The 20,021-nt window shown below is 37.3% G+C and overlaps 1 protein-coding gene across 2 annotated transcripts in view; it reads left to right on the top strand.

Annotated features, from left to right (window-relative positions):
• Window positions 1–61: 61 nt before the first annotated feature.
• Window positions 62–20,021, top strand: part of LOC127448727 (ubiquitin carboxyl-terminal hydrolase 13) — a 35,886-nt gene continuing 15,926 nt past the window's right edge. The window contains exons 1-14 of one of the 2 annotated variants that reach the window (XM_051711489.1): window positions 62–340; window positions 2,209–2,334; window positions 5,288–5,348; window positions 9,146–9,267; window positions 10,140–10,282; window positions 11,315–11,499; window positions 11,698–11,792; window positions 12,388–12,578; window positions 13,820–13,891; window positions 14,107–14,200; window positions 15,377–15,502; window positions 18,230–18,383; window positions 18,628–18,802; window positions 19,709–19,797. In XM_051711489.1, coding sequence (XP_051567449.1) covers window positions 230–340; window positions 2,209–2,334; window positions 5,288–5,348; window positions 9,146–9,267; window positions 10,140–10,282; window positions 11,315–11,499; window positions 11,698–11,792; window positions 12,388–12,578; window positions 13,820–13,891; window positions 14,107–14,200; window positions 15,377–15,502; window positions 18,230–18,383; window positions 18,628–18,802; window positions 19,709–19,797 — 1,744 coding nt within the window. In that variant the 5' untranslated portion in view covers window positions 62–229. The remainder of the gene's footprint in view (window positions 341–2,208; window positions 2,335–5,287; window positions 5,349–9,145; window positions 9,268–10,139; window positions 10,283–11,314; window positions 11,500–11,697; window positions 11,793–12,387; window positions 12,579–13,819; window positions 13,892–14,106; window positions 14,201–15,376; window positions 15,503–18,229; window positions 18,384–18,627; window positions 18,803–19,708; window positions 19,798–20,021) is intronic. The other variant, XM_051711491.1, reaches the window with a different exon arrangement.

Raw genomic sequence — 20,021 nt, forward strand, 5'->3', positions numbered from 1 at the left:
GAATCTTAAAACGCTACCACTTGGCGTCGGGGTGAATATTGGCCAGTTTTTCCTGTTTCTCAAAGAGGACAAGAGATTCCCCCCCCATGCCCCAGTGTTTTCGTCGTCATATCCCTCAGTCCATGAGGAATGTCGGGTCTGTATGATATAAAAATAGCCCCATCTCATCTTCTGCTTGAAACGCTGCTCCAGTGAGTCTCATTGTGGTGCGAGCAGCAGGAATGTGAAGATGGCTACAGATCTGGGAGAACTACTGGTCCCGTACATGCCCACCATTAGAGTACCGAGGACAGGAGACAGGGTTTTCAAGAGCGAATGCGCGTTCTCCTACGACTCTCCAGTGAGTATTTTGTCAAATTCATGCTGCATGAGTGTAAAATAAAAAATCGTCGCACTGTCTTCCCACACGCGCACGTGAAAGCTGCGGATAGCGCGAGACTGGGGTTCCTCTGCCACCATTCTCCCGATGAACTTATGTGACAGCCTTCAGAAAATAAATAAATAATACATCGATGTTTACATGTTGCAGTGAGAGCAGGTTTACTTCTTTGCACTGTCGTTATTCGCGATTCAGATGTATTAGGAAATAATAAGGTGTATTGTGGAGAATTAGTGTCCTCTGTTTTTAAAGGCGTGACAAAGCAATAATAATTTCCCCCTGTTGTTATGCATTCAACATCCTTCCCTCCACTCAGCTTTAGGCTGATGCTGTTTGCGATTATGCTGTACGTTTGTATAGTTTTTCCTCTCTTTTACATCAGTATAGCATAATAACAGTTGCTCTGTAGTCGCTGAATGTGAAATGTAAAACTGGGATTTCCCAAATGTACGGTAATAAGCAGTTAGCAGCTATTTCCATGACCTATGAAAAGAATCCAGGTCAACGTGGCTTGTCATTCGTACACAAGTGTAGAACCGCTGTGCACAAATATCTCTCATGCATATCATCATGAAAATTATCCATTTTGACGAGGTGTGATGTGAACTTTAATAGTCCACAACTAGCTCCCAGCTCAAAAAGTTTTAAAGGTGACTCAGCTGTTTGAAGTTCGTCATGGCAGACTAAAAGACAGGTTATTTTTACACACTCTCTGTTCAAGCTCCTGTGTCACCAGGAGCTACTGAGAGTTTCTTTTCTGTCTGGTGGGCCCTCAACACCCAAACCCACACACATCCACCCTCTAACAATGTGTTTTGATTCAGATCAATTTAGGAGATAGCTTATTTGTTCAGATCCTCTGTCACTGATAAACTTTTTAGTATGAAAGAAAAATGGAAACTACTTCTAACCAAATCATAATGTGCCCTTATAAAAAGTACTTTGGCTGTATCATGGTAGAGTGATGATATCAGATGATAATACCTAGTTGCTTTGATATATATATATATATATATATATATATATATATATATATATATATATATATATATATATATATGTATATGATTTCCATATTCATATACTATGGTACTTTTTTACATGTTGCTGCAAGGTACTTAAACGAATACCATGGTTTTACCATGGAATGTGTCCCTGATATTACTGTGGTACCAATAAACTAGTGTATATTGTAAATTAGGGATGGGCATTTCGAGTCATTTTGTTGTTGAGTACTGTCTAACACATGAAAAAACGAGTTATTGAATTAGAATTTAAGTTCAACGTTTTAAACTTTGAACCTGTTTTTCTTATGAAAAAAAAATGAACACTATGCATAAATAACAACTAGATTTAAAAATTTTATTTAAAAAAATCACTCACACATAGAAGCATACATTCCAAGTCTTCTGAAGCGATACAGTCACTTTAAATAATGACGAAATGTTCTTTTTGGGTGAATTATTCCTTTTACAACATCATGCATCCACAGTGCCAACTGATGTATTGAGTTGAAGATTTATGTACTGATATCTGGGTGTGGGTCCTTTATACATGCATATTATGTTAATTCTTATAATGATATCATAATGATATTGATAATGCTAATGATCCTTATGACTGGGCAATAGTCTTTCTTTGAACTGCCTGCTCTAATCTTTAATAGATTTAATAGCTTATGTTAGAAACATACATTTGTGTTAGCATTTGTCCTGAAATGAGAACATGAAATCGAAGTTTACATATGGTTGTTTATAAAACTATGTTTAACATGAATCCATAAAATTTCATGATCATATTTGTCTTAACATAATTCTTGTGTTTTCAAGGAATCAGAAGGAGGTCTGTATGTATGTATGAACTCATTCCTGGGTTTCGGAAGAGAACACGTGGAGAGACATTACCGCAAAACTGGACAGAGTGTTTACATGCACTTAAAACGGCATGTGAAAGAGGTAAGAAAACTGACAAATCTTTTTTTTTTTTCTATCCAGTTCTTGGATAGACTTCAGACAATTGCTTCAAGCTGAGTAGAAAAAGTCAACTTTTAGTTTACTTTTATGTGTTACTTTAAGGAACTTGGACATTCCAACTTCTAACTTGGCATGTTTACATTGCTTTCATACTGGAATTTTTCATTCTAGTATACCAATTTGATGTTCTTGAAAGTGTTTCCAAGCAATTCTCAAACTAGAAATCTGAAACCATTCCTTTAATGTATAGAAAAAACTCAATAGCATATGTTACTGCTTTTACTGAGCAGTATCCATAACAACAACAAAGGAAGGAAAGAGGGCCGAAGTAATATTGTTACGGTCATTGGTAGCAAAAAACTTGCTTAACCCTCCTATTGTCTTAAAAAACTACACCCTTCTTTTGTCCTTCGGGTCATTTTTGACCCGTATTGAAAACCATTCAAAATTAATAAATTCTTGATTATTGTATAACAGCACTAAAGGGGGCCTGGGTAGCTTAGCGAGTATTGACGCTGACTACCACCCCTGGAGTCGCGAGTTCGAATCCAGGGTGTGCTGAGTGACTCCAGCCAGGTCTCCTAAGCAACCAAATTGGCCCGGTTGCTAGGGAGGGTAGAGTCACATGGGGTAACCTCCTCGTAGTCGCTATAATGTGTGGTTCTTGCTCTTGGCGGGGCGCATGGTGAGTTGTGCGTGGATGCCACGGAGAATAGCGTGGGCCTCCACACACGCTACATCTCCGCGGTAACGTGCTTAACAAGCCACGTGATAAGATGCGCGGATTGACGGTCTCAGACGTGGAGGCAACTGAGATTCGTCCTCCGTCACCCGGATTGAGGCGAGTCACTACGCCACCACGAGGACTTAGAGCGCATTGGGAATTGGGCATTCCAAATTGGGGGAAAAAGGGTAGGAAATAAAAAAAAATGTAATAAAAAAACAGCACTAAAGACCCTCTTAATGAAAATCTGTTTTATTGTATTCTTAAAGTTTATAATGATTTAGGAAAAAAATGATATATACTAAATATTAATGGAGTTAATTATTAAAAAATAATAATAATACAAAAAATAAAAATGAAAACACTGGCCAAGGATGTCTCAATTTATCAGTGTCTATGTCTTGTCGAAGAACTCTATCTTGTTCTGCTCACTGGAATTTTGAGTCTGTTTGATGCTTTTTGTATGCAGTAAGATGCAGTGCATCCAGTGAAGTGTTATGAACAACATAGCTTAATCATTAACTACTAGATAGAAACATTACTTGTAAATGTAATGGTTGTTATTATAAATATAATAAAAAAGCATTTATATTACAATAATATAAAATAGAACTTTTATATATGTAAATAAAAGTGAAGAATTTTTTAATGTGTAATCATTGACAGCTAAAGTTGCATGTTAATGTAACAGTTAATGTACTTTATACTCCATACTACTTGTGTAATTGCAGTGTAGGTGTTCAATTGTGAGGGAATCTGTGGTGTTAGTAAATTATTTTCATCAGTGCTATAACTATTTGGAACAGATGGGACTGCCTTAGGTGGGCTAAGCCAGTTGAGGTCGCACCCTATTGATTTGTCCTTTTTTTGTCACCCGTTATCCATTTGTTCTCCACTCCAATCCTTCCTTCTTTGCACACTTCCAGTCTGACACTCGCACTAAACCAACTCCAGATGGGACTGGAATCTATAGTCCCTGAATTAGGGGACTCTACCGTAGCCATCGTGCCAATATAATGCTCCATGCATATTTTTTGCTTTTCTGCTATCCTGTGTTCACACTTCAAGAGGATTGCACATTACCATAGTAGCAGGTCTGTTGTATTTAGAAAGCTGTTTAGAACATTGAGATGATTACTATCGCTCTTGAAACTATGATGTCTTTTAAGCACATTTGAATATGGTTTCAGTTTTTCTGCAATATATTTTATTAAAGCAAATTATAAAGTCCTAGGCTAGTCAGAGGGTGGTTTTGACGTATTGATCACTAGGTTATGTGAAGAATATGCACATTAAAGGAATGTTCCAGGTTATTTACAGTAATTACTGTATTTTCTGTTCTTTCTTATAAATTGAGGAATGAGTCAGTATTATTTTGTGATAATTGCCCACATGTTGCGCAAATGTTGTCCATAGCATTACATTGTAAAATACCAGGAATATTCCTTGAAAGCAAGTTCCTCTAAAAGGCAATTATAATAATACACAAAAGTTGACATGCAGTACTGGTAGATACATTTTCAGTGCTGGATTATTTAAAATGCCATATTCATATTGTTTGTCATGAAAATTTTTGTAAATGCAATATGATATGATTTAAGGTCTCATCAAAGTCATGAGAAGTAGATAATAAGTTGCTCTCCTTTTTTAAATATAAATGTTGTCTTTTCATAGCTCAGTCCAAGTTCACGAAGAGTCATTTGAGAGGAGCACTTCTGTTGGTTCTCATCCTACTCTAATACATTGGCCTGAAGCTGATTTGTCTGTTGGTCATTTGGAGGAACTTAATTGTTTAATAGTGTCCTCTTAGTTTCAATTAAATCTAGATGGACTGGAAACGTGCTGCTAATTAGTCTGAATCTGTCCAAAACAGCTGGCCCCATTCCTGTAGCTCTTGTGTTTGCTGTTTTTACTTAAGATGTGTCAACATTACCTATTCAGTATGTCTCTTTTTTTACACAATAAATTGATCTTTACCCATGTTTGCTTTGTACAGTGCAATTGTTTCTTTCTTTAAAGCTTTTATCTGTACATCATTTAGGTTTTTATCAAAATTTGCATGTACATGATTGTTTTTTTGACCATGATTCAGTAATATTGGTGTATACACTCCCATGTTAGTCTGTATACACGCCCATGTTAGGGGCTTCAAAAGCTTTTGTAAGTTATGTTACACTTTATTACCCTTGTTGTTTCCTGCTGTAATTACAGAAAGCCACAGGTGCTGCTGGGGGTGCCATACCAAGAAGAAGAAATGGAAAAGTTTTTTTAGGTAAGTCTGTTTTGAAGCTACAAAGAAAAAACACTTTTTTTAACCTAGTCTAAACCTCAAATTAGAGTCATATGATGGTACCTCGAATCCTTTTGAATAAGTCTCATATTATTATGTTTAGCAACCTCAATCATTCCTGGCCGGGGCTAAATTTAGCTAATTTATTTGTATATGCTGGCCTAATCTTCTGCTGTGGAGGGTTGGTTTACAGTGGGCTGCTATGCCTTTCAGCTGCTCTGCCCTATCAACCCCTCAGGCTGACATACTTGTGCCATTGGACGGGTGACGTAGGAGGTGGGGTACCAGGGATACTCTTATTCTCATGCATCTAATCAATATAAATGACTCCTCTGTCAGAAAAGATGCCAGTGATTTAGTAAACCCACAAAGTCTTGACAAATATGCCATTTAGACAGCTCTGATTATTCTATTAAAGAAAATATGTCTGCCCTAACACCAGTGGTTTGTAGCACAAACTAATGCGTTGATCAGATGTATTCTTTTAGTCTGATAATCTACTCAGATTGCTTAGTCATGTTTTCACACCACAGACAAAACCTTAAAATTGAAATGTGAAATCAAATTTAACTGGCATGTTGTCTTGAAAATAATAGCATTTTGTATCAAGGTATACCCTATATTAGGACTCTGCATTCAGTGTATAACATCGCAATAACTTAGCCCTGTGCTATCATTTTTGACTACATTTGTGAGACCATTATACTGTTTATCGCAGTCAATCTATATAGTTTATACAATCATCTGTCCAACAATACTTTATCAGCAATGAAATGAACACAGCTATGGTATTTAATCACATAAAAGTTTGAGTAGTTGACGTGGCATGTCAAGCGGTGTGTGACATGCTGTACTTCTTTCTTAAAATACTTTACACAAAAACAAAAATTTTCTAAATCTTGCATAATTAACAATCATTCATGTTGTTTTTATGATCACAATTGCATTGAGAGACTACATGAAAAAAGTCTTGTAAAAACCTGTTTGCCATTTATTATCTCACACTGTGAATTCAGCAATAGAAGGTTGAAAGTTTTGTTGCTGTAATCGGTCTCTGCTTACTGAAATTCATATCAGTGCCTTCCCACGTATGTGCTTCTGTGAGCTCCAGTTTCTGGGTGAAATGCCCACAGAGTGGCGCTAAAAGTGAGTTGTATTTTTAGTTGTAAATAATGTAATATAGTCAACAGGAATGCAAATTTTATTAACTCTACCCCCTAACACAAACCCCATCCCTAAATCTAACCATCAGTAGAGTAAAAATTTAATTTTAGAGCAAAAATGGTACCTCCGTATTATGCTCACCATTGTGTATGTGGACGTAATTACTTCCTGGTTTCCATATAGGACCAGAACAAGTCTTGGAGGTTGCTCGTGCAACACACTATCAGTAGAGCTAGAGGGAAACTGATGCAAAAGGTCTAATGGGGAATGGCGTTTGTCAGTAATTCGGCAGAATTGGGTTTATTTCAGGGTAAATTAACTTTCATAGATCATGTTGGTTATCTACATCTACACTCATTTTTTTTTTTTTTTTTTTGCTTTAAAACAGAAAGAAATGAATTGTATTTTGTAAAAATATGTTTAAAATGATGTACTGTACACTCACATGAAATGAAAAGTAGTCAGATCATAAATGAAGAAAAAGCCGTCTTATTCTACACGGGGTTGGGCGCACATTCGTGAGTGTCACCATGATGAGATCATTTGACCAGCATGTTGATTATCCCCTTGTAACAGTTAAAGAATGGGCAAGGAATAGGCGGGAACCGGCTGAACAGTCAACATAAAGGTTAAATGATATAAAAGTAATATAATAAACTTAAAACAACATAAAACATAAACAAACACACACGCATGCAGCGTGGCCGCGTGCATCTCTCTCTCTTGAACTGGTGCCTCCAGCTCGTCTTTATCCCCCTCCCGGCTGATTAGCCTGATTCAGGGTGTCCTCACAGCCCGGCCACACCCTCCTCCTCGTCACACTCCTCCATTGGCATGACGCACTCCCCTCCCCTCTCTTCCTGGAGGGGGGACGTTGCCCTTCCGGCCATGCCTGCCGGCAGGTCTTCCCTGCCTTTGTGGAGCCCTGAGAGAGTAGAGGGGAGGGAAAGGGGAGAGGGAAAGAGTGAGGCGGAGCGACAGAGAGAGAGAGGAGAGAGAGAGAGAGAGAGAAAAACTTGCCCGCCGGTTCCCGGACACGCTGTCGCACGGTCCTTAACCACTCCACCGCCCTCTGGTGGACGACAGCTCGCTCCTCCCCCGGCGGATGTCAGCAAGTCGTCTGGCCCCTGGTGGATGGAACCGCTCCTCCCCTTCTTCGGCAGATGGCAGCGGTTCCTCCGGCTCTCAGCACTTAAAATTGACACTTTAATTATTCATATACATTTTAATCTAAAATCTGTATGTTGAATAGCAGTTCAGATAGTGATTCAGTCAAGGGAGCTAAAGAAAATACACTGATCAGCCACAACATTAATACCACTGACAGGTGAAGTAAATAACATTTATTATCTCATTACAGTGGCACCTGTCAATGGGTGGGATATATTAGGCAGCAAGTGAACAGTCAGTTCTTGAATTTCATGTGTTGGAAGCAGGAAAAATGGGCAAGCGTAAGGATCTGAGCGACTTTGACAAGGGCCAAATTGTGATGGCCAGACAACTGGGTCAGAGCATCTCGAAACCGGCAGGTCTTGTGGGGTATTCCCGGTATGCAGTGGTAAGTGCCTACCAAAAGTGGTCCAAGTAACAATAACCGGTGAACCGGTGACAGGGTCATGGGCGCCCAAGGCTCATTCATGCACGTGGGGAGCAAAGGCTAGCCCATCTGGTCCGATCCCACAGAAGAGCTACTGTAGCACAAATTGCTGAAAAACTTAATGCTGGCCATGATAGAAAGGTATCAGACCACACAGTGGTGGACAGAGGTCAGCATGGGCATTGCTGAATCACGTTTTCTTTTAGATAATGTGGATGGCCGGGTGCATGTGCGTTGTTTACATAGGGAAGAGATGGCAGCAGGATGCACTATGGTAAGAAGGCAGGCCGGCGGAGGCAGTGTGATGCTCTGGGCAATGTTCTGCTGGGAAACCTTGCAAACCTTGAAATTTATGTGGATGTTACTTTGACACGTACCACCTACATAAAGATTGTTGCAGACCACGTACACCTCTTCATGGCAACGGTATTCCCTGATGGCAGTGGCCAATTTCAGTAGGATTATGTGCCCTGCCATACTGCAAAAATTGTTCTGGAATGGTTTGAGGAACATGACAAAGAGTTCAAGGTGTTGACTTGGCCTCCAAATTCCCCAGATCTCAATCCGATTGAGCATCTATGGGATGTGCTGGACCAACAATCTGATCCATGGAGGCCCCACCTCACAACTTACAGGACTTAAAGGATCTGCTGCTAACGTCTTGGTGGCAGGTACCACAGGACACCTTCAGAGGTCTTGTGGAGTCCATACCTCAATGGGTCAGAGATGTGTAGGGGAACCTACACGTTATTAGGCGGGTGGTTTTAATGTTGTGGCTAATCGGTGTATGTTACAGCCAAAGTATACCAGTGTCACAAGGATGAAACATTTGTCTTTTTCCTTCGGTTTTATAAAGTATATACTTTATATGAAAAGAAAGACCTTTTTTGAGTGTATACATTTTGTGCAGTTTCTTCAAGTGTTTATTAATAATTTTTGGGACATATTTTAAGCACTTGTTCTCGGTGCAGCCATCCCATCAACTTAAAATGAACTCTCTCTGCTTCCTTTCCTGAAGATTTAGAACTTAACCATGATTTAAATGGAGATGATTATGAGTATGAAGATGAGGCCAAGCTTGTCATATTTCCAGACCACTTTGAGATTCCTTTACCAAATATTGAGGAGTTGCCTGCACTGGTTAGTGAGAGTGTGTGTGCTCATGCTCCCTTGCGCCCTGCATGCCAAAGGTCTGATCTGCCATTTGAGTTTCAGTGCTTGCCTGTCAAACATCACTTTTATTCTGTCTACAGATGACTTTTCGAATATACTTACTGTTCTTTTCTCTCATTGTGTACACTGATGTCATGAGATGTTGAATATTTGTATTTGAGTTGTATTTTTCTCATTTCACCACCAGTAACTGATAATACTGTTATACTCTAAAACATAATTGTTTTCTTTATGTCCTTTATGAATTCTCATAATTGCAGTATTTTTTTTAATCACAATCATCAGTCATTGCTTCATTGTTACACAGCATGTTTTGTATTTTTTTTTTTAAAGAGTAATTATTTTGAATGAATTAATTTATGTATTATGAATGATTATTGATAGCAAATGAAACATACATACATACAATTTCTTATTTTACACAATATGTTTTGTTTTTCCACAAGGCTGTTGCTAGATTTCTCAAATTGCCAAACATTGTCAGGTTACACATGGTATATGAAGGTGAATTAGGCACAGTTCTGTTAAGTACTTGTTCATACAACACATATAGATGCACACAAATAAACACACAGAGACACATTGTTTGTACTTGTAGAGGCTGGTAATTGCATGGAGTGCTTACTTACCAACTGTTGCTTCCCTTTTGTTTACTACTTAGTTATCTACTGTAGTTGCACTTTCTAACCTGTGTGCTCAGGATTCATATTTGGCTTCAAAGTCCTATTAGCTGCAGACTGCACCACTTTCCAACTAGCTGTGGTTTCATAAGCACTGATTTAATAAAATTATTATTACTTATTTAATTACTAATGTTCATATGTCCCTGTAACTTTCAGGTGACAATAGCCTGTGATGCTGTCCTCAATGCTCCATCTCCATACAAAAAACAGGAGTCTGATTCATGGGAAGAGGAGATCCAAGTATCTAGACATGCCAGAAGTCTCAGGCAGCAGGAGAATGGGGTTCGGATTCCTCCCAGGTTGGTCTCACGGGAACCCAATGTCATATGGACTTCCTAGCACTCTTGAGATGACTGATTCTTACTTTAGAACACAGCTTAAATCTGATATGTCTGCCTTCCTTGCCAAGTGGAATAATATTAAAACATTCTATTGATGTTTGTTAGAGGTGGAATATTTATAGGAGATACCTTATTAACATACCCAGGAAAATGTCTTGAGATCTATGGGGCAATGCATGCTATTGGTGGTTCTTAACTGGTGTCAGGTCGTGACCCAAAATTGGGTTGGAAGTCTGTTTTGATAGGGTCGTGAACAGCAGGGGAAAACAATGCTAAATGCAAGTAATAAAATTCAACTAACCATATAATCACGCATATTTTGATAGGAAAATAAATAGGCTCTTCCTATATCTTCTGTTGTTTATCTCAAAGGCCAAGAGTCTAATCCAACTCTACTGTATTTTGGTGCAAATTCATCATTCACTTGGTAGAAGCTGGCTAGATTAGGCTGATAACAACATGTGCAGGTTGCATGACATGCCATCACCCTCGAACAAATCTATGCAATGTAAAAGAAATGACCCAGATTACATTAAATACGTGCATTGTGCGCTGGATTATTGGCTGCAGAAATTAATATTATTTTATTATTTAATGTTATATAATATTCATATTATATCTATAATTAATACTACTACATTCCAAGTTTTTTTTTTTAAGGAAATCTTTGTTTGCGATAAACAATTTTGTTACTTTTGGGTCTCCACTTGATTTCTACTTGACATTACTTGATGTAAAATCTCAGTCTTGAACAAAAGCAGTTGAGAACCACTGCTGTAGAGATGTATTTGAGAGACTGTGATCTTGGCTTAGTTTAAACTTAGTTTAAGAATCTGTTATGAAAGAAAATAAAATTGTATCATATAATCTGTGGATGATAGAGCAAGTAAACCTCGTCAATTTGAAGACAACTGCATCACCAAAAACTGAAATTTTTGGAGTTCCTCTCCTGTAGTGTTTGCATCTTCATATTGGTTTATGTCCTATTAGCGGCTGGAAGTGCGCCAAGTGTGAAATGAGGGAGAACCTGTGGCTAAACCTGACGGATGGCTCTGTCCTCTGTGGGAAATGGTTCTTTGATGGGAGTGGAGGGAACGGACATGCACTTGAGCACTACAAAGAAACCAACTTCCCCCTGGCAGTTAAACTTGACACAATCACACCAGATGGAGCAGGTTAGTGTCTCTAAATGACAGGCTTTAATGTATCACAAAGAGTCTTTCAGGAAATGTATTGATTCACATTTAGAACACAAAGATTGCAACCTTGTATGTAATTTGTACAAACAAACAGATCAATCAATAGTAATTTAGCTTTTCGTGGAACAAATGGTGTTCAAGCGTTTCGTCTGTATTCATTGCTCTCTTTCACAGATGTTTATTCTTTTGATGAAGAAGAAGCGGTGCTTGATCCTCACATATCAGAACATTTGTTACACTTCGGAATAGATATGCTGCAGATGCAAAGGGTATGTTTTTCTGTCTCTTTAGCAATGACTGATTGTAGTTGCTTCATCTGGTAAATAACATCAAAAGACCTTACAGTTTGTAAAATGTAGACTATAGCAGTGGTTCACAACTGGATCCCAAAATGGGGGGAAAAAAAAAGTGTCACAGACAACAGAGAAAAATCAATTCTGAAGGGAAATGATAAAATGAAACTCACCATATAATCGTATATGCTGTAAAGGATAGCAAAATAAATGGGCATGTAAACTTTTAAAAGGGAGAGAAAAAGACCTCTCATATCTTTTTTGTTGATGTTAAAGATTGCATGTCCAGTCACACTCTGTCACTTGATAGAAGCTTGTCAAATCATGCAAATGGCAACATAGACAGGTTGCGTGATATGCCCTCATCCTCAAAAACCTTTAACAAAACTATGCAAGATAAAAGGTTTGGTACTGTGTTGGGTCGCAACTTGATGCCCAGTGTAATATATGGGTCCTAAAGTGAAACTAGTTGAGAACCACTGTAACATGAACAGACTATAGCATACACACAAACACAGAAACACTCTTACTCCCTCTTTCATCATCAAATGTCTGTGTGCGTCTCTCACAGACAGAGAATGGCCATCACACAGACAACCACGTCCAACCACGTGTGAGTGACTGGGAAGTAATTCAGGAAGCGGGGCTAAAGCTGAAGCCTGTCTATGGCTCAGGATATACAGGCATCAAAAACCTAGGCAGCAGCTGCTACCTGAGTACCACTATGCAAGTTCTGTTTAGTATTCCAGAGTTCCAGAGAGCGTGAGTACCTTAAAGCCCTCTAATTTCCCTTAAATATTCATACCACTCTATTACATCTTTCTACCATTGTCATTGGGTGTATCTAAAAATTAAACTGACTGGGTTTGGATGCTAGGAGAGCCATCCCTCACTCTAATTGCTTTTTTATTCTGCCAGGTGGATAGGATCTTAATCAGTGAATTTATGTGCGCCAATATGAATAAATCAACGGAGTGTCTATTTGCACCCCAGTGTAAATAGCATCTGCCACACATGGCAGTTATTTGCACCCTAATAATCTACTGGAACCACGGAAATATACGACAAATTAAGACCTTATTATATAAGACCTTATTCATACTAGCGCCTTCTTTGATTTTTAATGAGAATGACAAAGAGGCTGTAACTTAGGGATCGTCTTAAATTATCTTCAATGGCACGGAGGGTATAAAGCTGTATGAAGTGCCTAGATCACATCTGATTTTCCACAACTCATGTTGTCTGGAGTTTATTGTATACTGAATGGTCTTGGACAGATATTTCATCATTGTTTTGTCCGCAGAACAATTTAAAAACACTTTAAATTGCAGTACAGCCCATTGAAGAGACTGCAAGTCTATCCCTCACAGCCTCGTTGTCATTCCCATTAAAAATCAAAGATGCCGCTAGCATTAATAAGGTCTATCGATGTACCTGCAGTGGCGTGGAGTGTAAAGACATGTGTGATTGTGAATGTGTACTGTTGTCCTAGCGACCGCAGTTCGAATCCGCATTTTGTCCCACACTTTTTCCCATCCGATTTCCTGTTTCCACTCTTAATATTTCCTTTAATACTACTTAAAATAATAGATAAAAATGAATAAATGTTGATTTCATCAGTGATTTGGTCACAGTGAATGTCGGGGAGTGCAGAGAAGTGTGAAACCATGGTTACTGTAGTAAAACCAAGGTAATTATTTTCCTAAATTAAGGCTAAGGTTAGGTTTAGGGGTTAATGTAGTTTGTCTGTGGGACTCTAAATAAATACAATAAATTCTCTGCAGTGATGCCCATACTCTATGTTAGTATTTACATATGGGTGAAAATAGTATCTGAAACTATTTGCACCATGGTGCAATTAGTATCAACCATTATTTGCACAAGGGTTGGGGTGCAAATAATATCTGACTCTATTTGCACTGGGTGCAAATTGCATCTGCCATAAATTAATGAATAATGATTGAAAATAATGATTGCTTTTTTTCCCAATCTTAATTTCTCAGGTATGTTGGAAATCTACAGAGAATATTTGACTACTCACCTCTTGATCCAACTCAGGACTTCAGCACACAGATGTAGGTGTTTTTGTCATGGAACTTCAAAATCCATGTTACAAATGTTATACATTTTTTTTGGAAACTTTTGAACTTTCATTGAATATCCTTTAGAATTGCCACAATTTCTTATGCAAGATATCTAGTGCAAACTATCAGTTGTATTGCACTGTACAAATATAATTTGTAACATTTACAGATGCCATCTAAATGGGATTTTTCTTTTTTTTTTCAAGGGCAAAACTAGGCCATGGACTTCTCTCAGGCCAGTACTCTAAACCTCCAATGAAATCAGAACTCATTGAACAGGTGATGAAAGAAGACTACAAGGTATTTGACTTGGTCTGTCTTTCTTGATATTTGGCTCGAATAGATAAACATTTAAAGATTTTGCACTTACACTTTTTTACACTTAGTACATTTACAGGATATTCTGCAATTGAATCCCATTGCATGCTGCTTTACTTGGGGTGCAAAACCCATAACTATAAGCTGTTACATCCTAGAGACTCAAGCCACCTTAAATGTGAAGTTTGGGTGTTTTTATGTTAAAATGTTTCCTCCTCTCCCAGATTAATGTGTAGAGACAACTGTAATGTCTAAGCCAACTGTTAGTCATTTGTAAGTTGATTTCCCTAAAGAGTGGATACTGTGGTGCTTTCAAAACATTGCTGTTTATTTATTTCATTTTATTTCTTATGCTGTTCACTTTTTTAATGCTTTCTTTTTATTTAATGTTTGAAAACTCTGACTTGTGTAGCAAGGTGCTATACAAATAGATTTTATTAGTAGTATTATTATTTGAGCAGTCCAACATGTTGACTTGTTGCTCAGCCAGTCACTTGAGTTTGGGGCGGGAACACCTGTTGTTGTCTAATCAATGGATCACAGGGTGATTGGTAGAAGGGGTTGTTAGAGGGTTTGGGAAACTCTTGGAAAGAGTTTTGCAATTCTATTTTTTGCTGCTAGCAGTTAAGAAATTACACACTTCAGCTTTAATGGGCATATATAGCTGTGGTGATATTTTGTTTTGTTTGCTTGCTTGTTTGAGAGGAGCCACAATATCATATATTATTTAATCTGACATCAAGAGTTTCTTTCTTTCTTTACTGGCCTTATTTTAAAAAAAAAAAATCAAGACCCATCTGATATTAAATGAATGTTCTATCTTGCTAAATGTTTTAAATGCCCTGCAGTTACAGTATTTACATAATCATACATTTCAACAAAATTGTAAATATACTTCCATAATAATATGATTTGATAATATAATAATATTCATGTCCAGTTCCAAGAATCTGTAATGATCTTTTTTGTGAATTGTCAAATAAACAGCGTGCCATTGTCTTCTAGAATAGCTAGAATATCTTGTGGCCTCTTGGCCCTCTGGCACTTTGCAAACCAGCTTTCCAAATAGGCTTTCTGATGGTCTACTGTATAAAGTGCATTTTTAAAGTTCATTTGGTGACTCTGAGCCTGGATATGTCAAGCTGTTTTCCTCTGTAGCAGCAACAAAGAGGGATTTCACCAAAGATGTTTAAAGCCCTGGTCAGTAAAGGACACCCAGAGTTCTCCTCAAACCGGCAACAAGATGCTCACGAATTCTTCCTGCACTTAATTAACCTGGTGGAGGTATGAAGGTGTTCTTCACTTACATGCTTCTGTTGTTGATTTGCAAGGCCTTGGTTAATCTGAACTTAACTTTACTGATCTGGTCTTGATGTTAAAACTTTTACCTGAATACAGTCTTAAACTGAAGATTCCTGAGGAACGAGGGTTTCTAGGGTTTGGCTGAAATTTTGTAGACTTTGAGTTTTGTCAGCAGGCTTTAGTTTTAGGAGACACTTTCGACTGCACTCTCTACCCCTCTACTGGCAGACACACTTGTTGTCTGAAGTGACTTTCTCAAATGAGTTAAAATTAGATACCCATATCAGTTACCCAGGGCAGATAATGCTTCCTGTTACTCTCCCCTGCTTGGTCCATGTCCAGAATGAAAGCCGTTGCTTTGCCTTGACACTTTTCCATGACTCAAAAACAAACAACAGTAGGTGCCACGCTCTTAGACTTTTAGATTGTGAGACACACTGTTAAAGTCAGCATTTGCAACTCATTTTACCCCGGTAATATGGCTTATTTCTGAGTAAAATAGAAAATTCAGTGAGAACAAAATATATTGTTGAACATGATTGGATCCATTGGGAATTGATTGGATCATGAAAAAGTGGTCTCAATGTGACAGGTGGTTGGAGGGAAGGAGTTTAAATATGACATCAGCCAAAAAAGAATCAATATGATGTGAGACTATATTTTTTTCTTTGGATTAACATGCACCGGTGATTATTCTCTAACAAGAACATGTATTACCGTAAGGCTTAACACATTAAATATGGCCATTTTTGATTTATATGTTGCTTTTGGTTTTGTATGTTTGGTTTCGAAATGATAAAAATCAGCAATAGCTTAATTTTGAAGACTTTTTCTGACCAGTGTTATCATTAACGAAAGCTAAAATAAAAACTAAATAAAAACATTTTCGGTGACTGAAATAAAAATAAAAGCTGAAATGACTGGAAAAAACTGAAACTAAACTAAAATACTTTTTCATCCTTCCAAAACTAACAAAAATAAAATAACAGTGATCTTGAATTAATGTTAGTTTTCGTTTTTAATACACATTAGGGTGAATATGGGCAAAGTGGAACACTTTTGGAAATGTTACTTTTCTTGGGACGTTTAATTATGACCCAAATGCCACATCGTGACATTATACCTTTTTTAGAAAGCTTAGGATGTCTCCTACCTTAGTCAAAAGCAAAATTAAGAAATACTCAACACTGGGAAGAAGAACCTTTGTAGAATCTCTTTTGACCAAATCCCAGATTTTTTTTCAGGCAGTATTGTTAAAGTGGGACAGAGGAAAAATTATTTTATAGAAAATATCTACAAATTATTTGGAATTATTATTATTTATTTTTTTACATTTTCTTACACACTTTTACATCATAAATCATCATATGTAACATTTAAATGTCAATTTTTACTATTTTATTATCTTAAAAATATTTTCCTTAAATTTCTTTACTAGCGGTGGTCATGAAATGAGTTCTGCCACCTATCCTGATGTAGAGTCATCCATTTAAAACTTAAAAAAAAGGTATTGTTTTCTTCCCAAAGATTAGTTTACTAATGATTTATAAACATTTAAGAATATACACTTGGATGCAATGGGGATCAAACTTAATCGTCCCACTTTACCCATCTTCACCCTATATTATGCAATTTGAAACATGCTGCTAGATAGAGGTCACACAAGATTGTCCTGAGAAATGTAATGACTTCAGACATTTTAAATGATATCAGTAAATGCTTTAGCTTTGGCAGCCATAAAATACTGAAACTAAAAAACTAACTAAACTGAAACTAGAAAACGAAAACTAAACTAAAACAAACAGACAAAGTGTGAAAACTAACGAAAACTAACCTAAATTGAAATGACAGTAAATTGAATATACAGTAAAATAGAAATAAAAATGAAATTAAAAATCAGAAACTATAATAACCCTGGGACAATTCACATGAAGTCAGAGTCCAAATCAAAAGTAGAGCCTCAAAAAGCCAAGACAGAACTATATTCCCTATCCAAGTTTAGTGCTTAGAAATGTGGACTGGTTTATTTATGACTGCCCTCAGCTGTGCCTTGTGTAAATTAACATAAGGTCCGTGAACAGTGAGGGGATCTTATAGTGCATTTCTACCTCCTCAGCAAGTTTTTTCTGTGCTGAGTGGTATCTGGTATCTTCGACTTGATAGAGTTGGACTGGTATATTTCTGTATGGCCTCAGAATAGCGAAACTGTTGCAGGATGACCTCATTGATCTTAAATATGGACTTACTCTGCACTGTCCCTGAAGCGGCAACTATCATCATATGAGCATTTCTGCCATTTTAAGTAGTTATTTGACTGGTTATTGTTGGTAATTTGTTAATGTCACAGTTATTTCATGACTTTTTAATGCTGTATATTTTTTGAAAGTCTGGAACCAGGGTCCAAAATTAACACCAAGTGTCAGATGAGAGTAAAAAATTGGCAGGTGTAGCAAAAAGTTGATTCTGGAACCTGACTGCAACAGATTTTTATCAAAGAATTTGCTTTTTCCTTTAATAAACAACATTAATTAGAGAGTAGACAGAGAGTAGAGAGAAAATGGGATTGGGACATGACAGGCCAGATTCTAACCTGCCACCCTGTGAGCTCAGCAGCTTTGTAATTATATAAAGCATCTGCATTATCTACTACGCAACTGTTCAGACAGATCAGAATTTTATACAGGTGCCATTGTATTTTGCCATTTCCAGAGGAACAGTGGCGGCTCAGAGAACCCCAGTGATGTGTTTCGTTTCATAGTGGAGGAACGAGTGCAGTGCTGTCAGTCACAGAAAGTGCGGTACACACAGAGAGTGGATTATCTTATGCGGCTGCCTGCACCCCTGGAGGCCGCCAGCAATAGAGGTAGTACCTTCCAAAGCAGCCTGGAACATTGATCATGTGTTATTGTTTACTATTTGTCACAGCTGTCTTTTAGTTTGACCTTATCCAGCATATTCTAATCTTACTCATGTGTTCAAGCGTTTGGAAAACAGTCACTTATTGTTGAGATCTCAGAAAGATTCAATCCCAAGTTTAAGGCCTTTCAGTGAATCTAACAAGCTGATATAATAGTGTTTTATAGATTATGGTTTTGTTGTTTGTACAGAGGAGCTTATAGCATATGAAGGTAAGAGGAAGGAAGCTGAGGAGAACATGCGACCCCCTCCTGAACCAGTGAGAGCACGAATCCCCTTCACTGCCTGTCTACAAGCCTTCACTGAGCCGGAGAATGTTCCAGACTTCTGGAGCTCTGCTCTACAAGCCAAGTCAGCCGGAGTGAAGTAAGCAAGGTTCTGCTCTAAAACCTCTGAAGGATTTTCACAAACAATACGTTTTTTAGTTGACTAAAGTTATCGTTTTCGAAAGTATGCAGTAATGGAGGGCGTTTTCGAAACACTACATTTAAAGTAAAATGGTTTTAGTGTGGATGAGAAGTGTAAATATTGTGAAATTAATGCGTTTTCAAATAAAAACAGATTAGTGTGGATGTAGCCTTAGACAGTTAATTACAAAGAATCAAGTTACAACCAGTTACAAAAAATAGTGGTTCTCAACTTGTTTAATGTGATCGAAATGAGTCAAATTTCTGTTCTGACAGGGTTCGCAGACAGCAGGGAAAAAACAATGCTAAATGCAATTAATAAAATTATTTATAGTTTAATATAACTATATAGTCATGCATAGTTACCATAGAAAAATATACATGCTTATCAACTTTTAAAAGGGAGATGAAAAAACTTCCCATATATTTTGTTGTTGACATCAAATGCTGTGTATCCAATCAAACTCTCCAGTATTTTAATGCAAATTCACTTGTCACTTGATAGTATATCTAATTCCATTACAGTATTTAGCCCAGTGTTTTTGATGTGTTAGGCTGGTAAATCACACTTCTTCTCTCGTTAATGCATCCACAAAATTTTTCCTCAACAGCCATGTTAATAATTAAAGATATTGTTGAGCCTATGCATTTTATTTAAATTGAATATTTATATATTTATATTCTAATATTAATAATATTCAAATATTATAAGATTTCTAAGTTTGATTTTAATAAAATCTTTGTTTACTTTTGTGCGATAAAAACTTTTGATACTGTTTTGTGTCTCCACTTGATGTCCAAAGTACAGTATGGGTCTTGATGCAAAAACACTTCTCAGAATGACTGTATCTTTCTCTCTCCCCAGGACATCTCGTTTTGCAACCTTCCCTGAGTACATGGTAGTACAAATAAAGAAGTTCACATTTGGGTTGGACTGGGTACCCAAAAAGTTAGGTGAGTGATCTTGATTTTGAAGTGGTCTTGATTTGATTTTTACATTGTTGTAGTTAAATTCATGCATTGCTGACTTAAAGAATGTAATATACTGTTTTTGTTTCAGCAGCCATTCTGCATGTACAAAATGCTGCATTTGTAAATTTTTCCTTCATCCTGTTAAAAGGATTTTTGATACTGTGTACTTGCCAAAGCAGATTTATTTTATGTTCTTGTTTGTCAAC

This window comes from Myxocyprinus asiaticus, chromosome 12 (assembly GCF_019703515.2).
Source record: "Myxocyprinus asiaticus isolate MX2 ecotype Aquarium Trade chromosome 12, UBuf_Myxa_2, whole genome shotgun sequence".
Lineage (NCBI taxonomy): Eukaryota > Metazoa > Chordata > Actinopteri > Cypriniformes > Catostomidae > Myxocyprinus > Myxocyprinus asiaticus.